The sequence below is a fragment of the Zophobas morio genome, unplaced genomic scaffold (assembly GCF_036711695.1).
Source record: "Zophobas morio isolate AGI-343-1 ecotype UQ-CSIRO unplaced genomic scaffold, CSIRO_AGI_Zmor_V1 ptg000022l, whole genome shotgun sequence".
NCBI classification, from domain to species: domain Eukaryota; kingdom Metazoa; phylum Arthropoda; class Insecta; order Coleoptera; family Tenebrionidae; genus Zophobas; species Zophobas morio.
Window position 1 is genome coordinate 2,000,042 of NW_026972127.1, and position 12,350 is coordinate 2,012,391.

General features: G+C 33.8%; 1 protein-coding gene across 3 annotated transcripts in view; it reads left to right on the forward strand.

The window, feature by feature from the left end:
* LOC135133798 (calcitonin gene-related peptide type 1 receptor) overlaps window positions 1–12,350 on the forward strand; it is a 171,788-nt gene that overhangs the window by 97,675 nt on the left and 61,763 nt on the right. For all 3 annotated transcript variants that reach the window (XM_064062319.1, XM_064062318.1, XM_064062320.1), the window contains exons 3-5: window positions 5,092–5,303; window positions 5,356–5,447; window positions 6,372–6,498. In XM_064062319.1, coding sequence (XP_063918389.1) covers window positions 5,092–5,303; window positions 5,356–5,447; window positions 6,372–6,498 — 431 coding nt within the window. The remainder of the gene's footprint in view (window positions 1–5,091; window positions 5,304–5,355; window positions 5,448–6,371; window positions 6,499–12,350) is intronic.

The window sequence follows — 12,350 nt, forward strand, 5'->3', positions numbered from 1 at the left end:
TTTTGGGGATCGAAATCAACAAAACCAGTTTTTTGAAAAGTTTTCGAAAATCTTCGGAAAACGATTAAAAATTTCATATTTCGTACCTATTGAAAAAATGAGTTTTTGGAGAAGTAGCTCAAATATCTACGAAAAATATTGGGACAAGTATTTAGATCAGTTTAATCCAAAACAATACCGCACCAAGACTGCAAATGAACATCGAAAATTCCGGAGCAATCGTAGGATTTTGGTTATGAACTGTTTAACACAACTTAGGGAAAACTGTATGGATAAAATTATGAAAATAAATCGTGTTTTCGCAGAAAATGATTTGTCTATTAGGCAAAATCGTCTAAACTATATACGGAAGCAGGTTCTCAAAATACTAGATTCTAAAGACAAAATTATAAAATATTACAAATTTCGTCATATTTCGTTTTGGAGATTCGGGAACAACTGAAGGAATTTTCGAAGGAATGAAGCCATAAAAAACTTTTGGGTATCGAAATCAACAAAACAAGCTTTTTGAAAAATTTTCGAAAATCTTCGGAAATCGATTAAAAATTTCATATTTCGTACCTAAAAATATACAAAAAATACTACGACAAGGATTTAGATGAGTTTAGTCTAAAAACATATCGGACGGAGATTGCAAACGAACTTCGAAAATCCTGAAGCAATCGTCGGATTTTTGTTATGAACTGTTTAACACAACTTTGGGAAAACTGTATGTATAAAAATTATGAAAAAAATGGTGTTTTCCCAACAATAATATGTCTATCAGACAAAATCATCTAAAATGGATATGATAGCTGGTTTTCGAAATATGTACTGGATTTTCAAGTCGTATTTTTAAAATATTTCAAATTTCGTCACATTTCATTTTGGAGATGCGGGAAAATTTTTAGCATAATCGCAAAATCCATATTTCCCTGCAAAATTTACCATTTTTAACACGTTTTAAGTTTCTTGTATTGAAAAAACTACTTACATTAAGAAAAACAAAAACCAACTATATGCCCCGCCCACCCACCCTGTCTCAATTGTAATGATTTTTTTTATTCGCTGTGAACCAAGGGGACGAAGCTTAACTGCAAAATACTTATTTCTTTACAAGAAATTACAATCATGTTCCTACCAAATTCTGTTCAAAGGAAACTATAATTATCGAGTAAAAAAGGAAGCAAAAAATTGAAAAATTGAATTATCGAAGAAACAAAAATTTTAAAATTCGAAAAATTAAAAAAAACAGAAATTGAAAAGTTCCCAAAACTGATAACATTGAAAAAATTGAGAAATCAAAAACTTAAAAATCGGGAAATCTAAAAATCAAAAAGTCGTAAAATTTTAAAAACCGAAAAAACAAGATGGCAAAATTCAAAAATCAAAAACTGAAAAATAGAAAGATTATTAGATTACTGAAACATCGAGAAATCAAAAAATCTAAAATTTGAAACATTGAAAAATTCAATTATCACAAAATTGGAAAATCTAAAATTTAAAAATCGAAAAATTGAGCAATAGGATACTTGAAAAATCGAAACATCGAAAAATTGGGAAATCGAAAATTTTAAAATTGCGAAAATTGAAAAATTGAAATGTAGAACCGAAAACTCGAGAAATCGAAAAATCTATAATTTTAAATACTGAAAATATCGAAAAGTTGAAAAATTGAAAAATCTAAAGTTTAAAAAATGGAAAACATAAAATCCAAAAAATTAAAAGTCGAAAAATTGAAAAATCCAGTACTCGAAAAATCGAAAAGTCGAAATACTAAAAAATCCCAAACTCAAATATCCAAAAATTGAAAAATAAAAGAAAAATTGAAAAATTCAAAAACTCAAAAATTACAAAACTGAACGAAATATCCAAAAATTAGGATATTAAAAAATTGACTTGCCTTGACCTGTCTTGAGCAGTTTCAGAATTTTTAGACAACTTTTCTAAAAGTGAAATTTTTTTCAATGCTCTCCCCTTCTTCAAATTTCGGCCAATTTTTAACATTTTCGAAACTTAACTAAATACATTTTCTTGTAGATTTCGAGCTCTAGAACTCACTTCCGGCCTCGTTTCTTTGATAACTGCAACCGTTTTCCCAGAATTGGCCGTTGAAAAATCGAAATTTTTAAAAATTTTCAAAAAATCACATAAAAATTTTAAAATTCGAAAAATTAAAAAAAAACAGAAATTGAAAAGTTCCCAAAACTAATAATGTTGAAAAAATTGAGAAATCGAAAACTTAAAAACCGGGAAATCTAAAAATCAAAAAGTCGAAAAATTTAAAAATAGGAATATTGAAGAACTGAAAAATCGAGCAATCGAAAAATCTAAAATTTAAAACATTGAAAAATTCAAATATCGAAAAATTGTAAAATCGAGAAATCCAAACATGAAAAAAATTAAAAAAATAAAAAGTGGAAAATCTAAAATTTAAAAATCAAAAAATTGAACAATCGGATACTTGGAAAATCAAAACATCGAAAAACTGGGAAATCGAAAATTGAAAAATTGAAGTATAGAAGAACTGAAAACTCGAGCAATCGAAAAACCTACAAAACTGAAAAGATGAAATATCGAAAAGTTAAAAAATTGAGAAATCCAAGTATAAAAGAGTCAAAAAAGTGAAAAATCTAAAGTTTAGAAAACGGAAAATTGAAAATCCAAAAAGTAAAAAGTCGAAAAATTGAAAAATCCGGAACTCAAATATCGAAAAATTGAAAAATAAATGAAAAATTGAAAAACCGAAAAACTAAAAAATTGCAAAATTGAACGAAATATCCCAAAATTAAGAAATTAAATAATTGACGTGTCCTGACCTGACGTGTCCTGACCATTTTCAGAATTTTTAGACAACTTTTTAAAAGTGAAATTTTTTTCAATGATCTCTTCAAATTTCGGCCAATTTTTGACATTTTCGAAATTTAACTAAATACATTTTCTTGTAGATTTCAAACTCTGGAACTCACTTCCGGTCTCGTTTGTTTGATAACTGCAACCGTTTTTCTAGAATCGGCCATTGAAATATCGAAATTTTTAGAAATTATCAAAAAACCATATTTCGTACCGAGAAATCGAAAAACCTTGAATTTTAATAACGGAAAATGTAAAATAGTCGAAAAATTGAAACATCTAATGTTTAACGAAAAACTGAAAATCCAAAAATGAAAAAATCGAGAAATCAAAAAAATCCAACAGTCCAAAAATCGAAAATTCTAAAACTCGCAATATTGATAAATCCCAAAACTGAAATAAATATCCAAAAAACTGAGAAATAAAAAAATTGGAAACTTGAGAAATCGAAAAATTGAAAAATCAAAAACCTGAAAAGTCGAAAAATTGAGGAATTGAAGAAGTGAATGATCGAAACTTTTGAAACTCGACAAATTGGGAAAATAAAAAAAAAATACTTCAGAAATCGGAAAACTGAAAATTTAGAACCGTCAAAATTTGAAAAACTGAAAAATCCAAATAGTTAAACACCCTGAAGAGGACAAAAATTGAGAGATCGTATCATTGAAACATCAGAAAATTGAGGAATCGAAGGGATGAATCCATAAAAAACTTTTGGATATCGAAATCAACAAAACCAACTTTTTGGGTAATTTTCGAAATTGTGCTGAAAACGATTAAAAATTTCATATTTCGAACGATTTGAAAAAATAGGTTTTTGGGGAAGTAGCTCAAATATCTAAAAAAATACTGGGACAAGTTTTTAGATCAGTTCAGTCCAAAAAGATATCGGACCAAGATTGTAAACGAACATCGAAAATCCCGGAGCAATCGTAGCATTTTTGTTATGAACTGTTTAACACTTCGTGTCTGTGCAGGGAAAATGACCTAAATTAGATACGGCAGCCGGTTTTCGAAACACTGGATTTCAAAGTCAAATTTTTAAAATGTTTCAAAATTTTTCATATTTAATTTTGACAATTCAGGAAAAACTGAAAAAAAATCGCAAAAATAAAACCGTTAAAACTTTTGTATGTAGAAATCAACAAAAGCAACTCTCTAGCAACTTAAGAAAATGTTCCAGAAGAGATCAAAATTTCATTTTTCGTATCTACTGAAAAATTAAATTTTTGATAAAGTAGTCCAAAAACCTACAAAAAAATATTACGAGATGGATTTAGATGAAGTTTATCGTAAAACAGCCTGTTTATTATCTCGCACAAAGATTGCAGACGAACTTCGAAGATACCGAAGCAATCGTAGAATTTTTGTTGTGAACTGTTTAACACAACTTCGGGAAAACCGGGTGGCCAAAAATTATGAAAAAAATCGTGACTGTGTAGGAATGATACGTTCATCAGGCAAAATCACCTAAACTAAATACGGCAATCGGTTTTCGAAAAACTGGATTTTAAAATCAAATTTTTAGAATGTCTGAAAATTTGTCATATTTAATTTTGACGGTTCATAAAAAACTTTTGTATCTAGAAATCAACGAAACCAACTATTGAAAAATTGCACTTATGGAAAGTAGCCCAAAAGTTGGATTTATTAGAGCAATAGCACCATTTTTGTTACGACTTATGAACGGTTTCACACAACTTCGGGAAAACTGGATAGCCAAAAATTCTGAAAAAAATCGTATTTACGTAGGAATGATACCTCTATTAGCCAAAATAATCTAAACTAGATACTACAGCTGGTTTCCGAGATATTGTAAGTATTGTTGTTAAATTTCACTATACTTTTGTTCTGAACAAAAAGTTCACGAACATTTGTGATTATTTTCTCGGTTCAACTTGCATTCTTTGGCTACGCTTAAGATATTAAGCACATGTTTTCGTCTAAATTGAACATTTTCATTCCACGCAGAAATTCCCGTCAGAATTCGCCATTCTGCTGCGGTCTTAACAAAATTAACACTCCACTCGCGCCTCTGCTTTCTGTTACATCTAATAACTACAATAAAATATCTCATCCCTTTGCTATCGGTTCCGCCTCAATAAACTCGCTTTCTAAGCACCCAGAAAATATTTTCGGACTTCGGTTTGTTTTGACTAACTTAATGTGGCACGATTTGAGTTCTACAACCATTTCGTACACATTTTGTGGCCGCCACTCTTATCGCAATCTACAGGTAAAAATATTTATAAATTCCAGGATATTGTCCGGAAATTTTCGACGAGGAGCTGTGCTGGCCGGAGACCCTCTCCGGAACCACAGCGAATCAATCATGTCCAAAAAGGATGGGATTTGACTCCAGGCGACTGGCGTTTAAAGTATGCTTAGAAAATGGCTCCTGGTTTACACATCCGGTTTCCGGAAAAGTCTGGACCAATTACACGACGTGCGTGGATCACGAAGACTTAGCTGTAAGACGACACTTTCACTTTTATTATCGAAATTATTCGGCTTCGTTTTCAGTTTAGAACTCACATAAATCACCTCTTTGTTATTGGATATTCGATATCGCTGGCGGCACTAGTTATTTCGCTCGCCATATTTTTCACCTTCCGGTAAGTAGAACTAACTTAAGCGGAATCGTCGTTCTATTTTATTTGTTGGAGTGGTCGTGAACGACTTTATTGCCTGTGTTAAACGAAAATAAAGTTCTTAGTTGTGGGGCTAGATGTGGAAATATGATAGTAAATAAAACACCAGGTGTGGTAGCTGCGGCATAGATGTGGTCAATTGAGTTTAGTGAAGTTATTCTATTACGACTATAAACAAGAGTGGTCCATAAATATGGAATGCATTAAAAAAAATCGTATCGTTTAAATAAATAAATGTCTCCCGTTTAGTGCCAAAATTATGATATTCCGGACCGTCCCATCCGAATTAATTAAGCGTCATTGTCTTAACTTCATTACTCCCCTCACTTGGCGGATTGTCCTTAATCTCCAGGATTTGCAAACTTCCGCAAGAGTAAACAGCTCGATAAACATTCCAGTTCTTCCAAGGTCACACTATAATCCGCAACCACAAGCATACTAAATTTCTGAATTAATTAAAGCCCGGCCTTCACTTAAGACACCCGAAGTGGTGTCGACGACTCCATAAACCCCTCATCCAGAATTGATGAGTAAAGAGCGGATTTTAGGCAAAAAAAGCCAAAATAGGTGATAAAAACGAGTTATATTTATCTAAATTTACAATTACACAACAAAATTTTGAATAGCAATAAACGAATCTTGTCAGAGCAGGTTCTGGAGGCAATAAACAATCCCATAAGGTTTTCCGGAAGACTTGAAACTTAAGACGTGACCCGAACATATTGACTCTTTTATGCATTTGCCCTAGATTCCGCCCTTTATAAAATTATGTATCTCGGAAAAACGCATCACAGCTTGGGCAATATTGTCCGGAAGCCCCTCCTCTCCAACAAATAAACTCAGTCGACGCACCACCGACCCTGAATAATGTTCACTCTCCCGTTCCAGGACGTTGAAATGCACAAGGATTCGTATCCATATCCAGCTGTTCATCTCCTTCGCGCTCAATAATCTTATGTGGATCATCTGGTACAAGGAGGTCGTCCCTAACCCTCTCGTTACTATACATAATGAGGTGGGTATCAATTAATTTGCTGGGTAAACTAGTTTTAAGACGCGCGTTGGTCCGGATTCAGAGCGGGGGTTTAATATTCATGAGAATCATGAGGGTGACGTGACGGAGAGGTACGAGGGTTGGTCCTGAAACCGCACTCATTATGCTGTTGCTCGGTAATTTATTAAAATGGTCCGAGGAGACAAAAATACGACACCGCAAAACACTGTGTTTGTTGGATGTCTCTGGTACGTGCATTTGCTGGTGGCATGTCGAGCTAAAAGACTGGAATTGCACGAGTGGAAATGCATTGTCGGTTGCATCTCATGCAGAAGTGGGTTTTTGTTTTACGTGTTTCCAATTCGAGATGTGTTTCAGTGCGAAGATGAAGCTGTTTGCGCGTCTGCACATACATCCGAGAGGGAATATTGGATTATTTAAATTAAAGTGGGGTGGAACGAGCGAAGTTTGTTATTTGAAGAGTAACAAAATACGTAAGGCGTGGTCTTAAATTTCTTACATTGGCGACCATGGTTTTTTGTTTGCAGTGTAATATTTATGTGCTCATATTCTTTAGTGCTGTTTTTCTATTGTTTTTATATTACCTATATCTAAGGCTTTATTGGTTTCCACTCTCACTCTATAAGATTATATAATTAACCCCGCCCACCCACCCCACCTCTATTTCACTGATTAATTTTGTATGCTCAAAATATTTTATACTAAACAGAAATAAAATTAAGAACAGGGCTGATGGGCGCGACTAGCATTTGCTAAGATAAGAGTTATTTTGGCAAATGACGCTTATCTCTGAGAAAATAGGGGGCGGGTGGGCGGGGCTAGTTCTTACAAAGAAAATACTGAACAATATTAAGAGTTGTTGCTAGAATAAACTAGATGGGTGGGCCAAACGCTTGCTCATTAAACTGCAGAAAATGGTTAATCTTATTTAAATAAATAGTACAAAAAAATTTACAATAGCCGCTTTTTTATTTTATTTTTTTGTAGCCTAGGCTCTATTAGTTTCCACTCTCACTCAACAGATGATTATATAATTAGCCCCGCCCACCCACCCCATCCCTATTTCACTGATTATTTTTATATGCCCAAAATGAAAAATATATCTTATACTAAACAGAAATAAAATTAGGAAAAGGGCGAGTAGGTGGGGCTAGCATTTGCAAAGATAAGACTGATTTTGGCAGCTCAACACTTTTTGAGAAAATAGAGGGCAGGTGGGCGGGGCTAGTTTTTACAAAGAAAAGACTGAACAACATTAAGAATTGTTATTAGCATGAACTAGATGGGCGGACCTACCGCTTGCTCATTAAACTGCAGAAAATAGTTAATCTTACTTAAATAAATAGTACAAAAAAGTTACAATTGCCGCTTTTTTTATTTTATTTTTTTATACCCTTGGTTCTATTAGTTTCCACTCTCACTCTACAGACGAATATATAATTATCCCCGCCCACCCACCCCATCCCTATTTCACCGATTATTTCTATATGCCCAAAATGAAAAAAAATATATCTTATACTGAACAGAAATAAAATTAGGAAAAGGGTGGGTAGGTGGGACTAGCATTTGCTAAGATAAGACTAATTTTGGCAGCTGAACACTTTTTGAGAAAATAGAGGGCGGGTGGGCGGGGCTAGTTCTTACAAAGAAAAGACTGAACAATATTAAGAGTTGTTACTAGAAGGAACTAGATGGGCGAGCCTATCCCTTGCTCATTAAACTGCAGAAAATAGTTAATCTTACTTAAATAAATAGTACAAAAAAGTTACAATTGCCGCTTTTTTTTTTATTTTAATTTTTTATAGCCTTGGTTCTATTAGTTTCCAGTCTCACTCTACAGACGATTATATAATTAGCCCCACCCACCCACCCACCCCATCCCTATTTCACTGATTATTTCTATATGCCCAAAATGAAAAATATATCTTATAATGAACAGAAATAAAATTAGGAAAAGGGCGGGTAAGTGGGGCTAGCATTTGCTAAGATAAAACTGATTTTGGCAGCTGAACACTTTTTGAGAAAATAGAGGGTGGGTGGGCGGGGCTAGTATTTACAAGGATAAGACTGAACAATGTTAAGATTAGTTACTAAAATTCAAGTAAGTGGGCGGCCCTACTGCTTGCTTATAAGATTGTAGAAAAAAGTTAATCTTACTTAAATAATACAAAAAAGTTACAATTGCCGCTATTTTTTTTTTATTTTTTTATAGCCTAGGCTCTATTTGTTTCCACTCTCACTCTACAGACCATTATATAATTAGCCCCGCCCACCCACCCTATCCCTATTTCACTGAATATTTTTATATGCCAAAATGAAAAATATATCTTATAGTGAACAGAAATAAAATTAGGAAAAATGAGGGAAGGTGGGGCTAGCATTTGCTAAGATAAGACTGATTTTGACAGCTGAACACTTTTTGAGAAAATAGAGGGCGGGTGGGCGGGGCTAATTCTCACATAGAAAAGACTGAACAATATTGAGAGTTGTTACTAGAATGAACTAGATGGGCGGGCTTACCGCTTGTTCATTAAACTGCAGAAAATAGTTAATCTTACTGAAATAAATAGTACAAAAAAAGTTGCAGTTGCCGCTTTTTTTATTTTATTTTTTTATAGTCTAGGCTCTATTAGTTTACACTCTCACTCTACAGACGATTAAATAATTAGCCCCGCCCACCCACCCCATCTGTATTTCACTGATTAATTTTATATGCTCAATACGAAAAATATATTTTATACTGAACAGAAATAAAATTAGGAAAAGGGCGGGTAGGCGGGGCTGGCATTTGCTAAGATAAAACTGGCAGATGACAGTTTTTGAGAAAAAAGAGGGTGGGTGGGCAGGGCTAGTACGTAGAAGGATAAGACTGAACAATATTAAGAGTAGTTACTAAAATTGAAGTAGGTGGGCGGGGCTACTGGTTATTTATAGGACTGTAGAAAAAAGTTAATCTTACTTAAATAAATAGTACAAAAAAAGTTACAATTGTTACTTTTTTTATTTATTTTTTTTTATAGTCTGGGCTCTATTAGTTTCCACTCTCACTGTAGAGAAGATTATATAATTAGCCCCGCCCACCCACCCCATTCCTATTTCACTGATTATTTTTATATGCCCAAAATGAAAAATATATCTTATACTGAACAGAAATAAAATTAGAAAAAAGGTGGATAGATGGAGTTAGCATTTGCTCAGATAAGAGTTATTTTGGCAGATGACACTTTTTGAGAAAATACAGGGCTGGTGGGCAGGGCTAGTGCTTACAAGGATAAGACTGAACAATATTAAGATTAGTTACTAAAATTAAAGTAGGTGGGCGGGCCTACTGCCAGCTTATAGGACTGTAGAAAAAAGTTAATCTTACTTAAATAAATAGTATAAAAAAAATTACAATTGCCGCTTTTTTTTATTTTATTTATTTTTTAGCCTAGGCTTTATTGGTCTCCACTCTCACTCTACAGACGATTACATAATAATTAACCCCGCTCACCCACCCCACCTCTATTTCATAGATTATTTTTATATGCGCAAAATGAAAAATATGTTATATTCTGAACAGAAATAAAATTAAGAAAAGGGAGGGTGGACGCGGCTAGCTTTTGCTAAGGTAAGAGTTATTTTGGCAGATGACACTTTTTGAGAAAATAGAGGGTGGGTGGGCGGGGCTAGTATTTACAAGGATAAGACTGAACAATGTTAAGATTAGTTACTAAAATTCAAGTAAGTGGGCGGCCCTACTGCTTGCTTATAAGATTGTAGAAAAAAGTTAATCTTACTTAAATAATACAAAAAAGTTACAATTGCCGCTATTTTTTTTTATTTTTTTATAGCCTAGGCTCTATTAGTTTCCACTCTCACTCTACAGACGATTACATAATTAACCCCGCCCACCCACCCCATCTCTATTTCACTGATTATTTTTATGTGCTCAAATGAAAAATATGTTTTAACTGAACAGAAATAAAATTAAAAAAAGGGCGGGTGGGCGCGGCTAGCATTTGCTAAGATAAGACTGATTTTGGCAGCTGAACACTTTTTGAGAAAATAGAGGGCGGGTGGGAGGGGCTAGTTCTTACAAAGAAAAAACCGAATAATTTTAATAAGAGTTGTTACTAGAATAAACTAGATAGGTGGGCCTACCGCTTGCTCATTAAACTGCAGAAAATAGTTAATCTTACTTAAATAAATAGTACAAAACAAGTTACAATTGCCGCTTTTTTTTATTTATTTTTTTTTTGTAGCCTAGGCTCTATTAGTTTCCACTCTCACTCTACAGACGATTATACCGGCTGTCTGGAAAATAGCGGAGTACGTTATATACGGGGGTTTCGGGAGTCCCAAAAAAATAATAAAAAAATTCTTTATAATGTAGATAACGAAATAAAACGTGATTTTATAAACGTAAAATTGGCAACATTGTACACACCTAATGCGTGAATACCTCCCGCTTACTTTCTGGTTTCTTAGTAACGATGCTGACTGAAATCCACCTTCGCTTTATATCAGGCAAACATTGTTGTCAAATGGAATTTTATCAAATTATTACAAAAACAACACAGCCATATCTTTGTGCATTCTAGCTGAAATGGTAATTTAACATGGCCATGGGGCAGAAAAATATTAACTAAATGTTTTACTACTAGTTATTCTGATAATAAATGAGTTGTTTAGTTGTTAAACGTAGCAAAAGAACCAATTTTAAAATCATTATAACTCCACCAAAATGCAAGAAGGATTTTTTTTACTGTTTTTCCCAGACTCACCAATTGATTGTTAAGAGCGTAGCGGAGAGTTAATCCGCCATTTTCCAGACACCCGGTATAATTAGCCCCGCCCACCCACCCCATCCCTATTTCACTGATTATTTTTATATGTCCAAAATGAAAAATATATTTTATACAGAACAGAAATAATATTAGAAAAAGGGCGGGTGAGCGGGGTTAGCATTTACTAAGATAAGACTGATTTTGGCCGATTACACTTTTTGAGAAAATAGAGGGCGGTTGGGCGGGGCTAGTACTTACACGGATAAGACTGAACAATATTAAGAGTAGTTGCTAAAATTGAAGTAGGTGGGCGTGGCTACTGCTTGTTAATTAGACTGCAGAAATAAGTTAATCTCACTTAAATAAATAGTACAAGAACAAGTTATAATTGCCGCCTTTTATTATTAGTTTTTTATACCCTTGGTTTTATTAGTTCCTACTCCTACTCTACGGAAGGTTATATAATTAACCCCGCCCACCCACCCACCTCTATTTCACTGATTAATTGTATCCGCTCAGAATGAAAAATGCATCTTACCTGCCAATGTAAGGTTGATTTTGGGAAATGACAGCTTGTGAGAAAATAGGGGGCGGGTGGGCGGGGCTAGTGCTTAACAAAAATAAGACTGAACAATATTGAGAGTAGTCACTAAAATGAAGTAAGTGGGCGGGGCTGCTGCTTGATCATAAGACTGTAGAAAAAAGCTAAACTCCGCCCCGCCCACGTCTATCTAGTTTTTATTATAATAATTCTCGGGATTCCTATGAAAGTAAATGACTCTGAAAAACCAACCTCCAAAATGCGAGCGCAGCAAAATTTTTGTTGATAATTTAGCTTCTCAGAAATACCAATAATTAATTTTTTAAATTATTCCTGAACGTGCTCTCTGCGCTCGCATTTGAACCCTCTTTTTTTAACTTAATTATCATAGAAATGAGCAGGAAAGAGTCTCAGCAAAAGTGTATAGGGTTTTTCTAACAATAATTCTCTACATTTGTTAATTTAAAAATAAACTGTCAGAAGGGCGAGCGCAGCGAGCAGTTTCAGGTTGCAAGTGTCTCTCCGATTTTATTGGTCTCAAA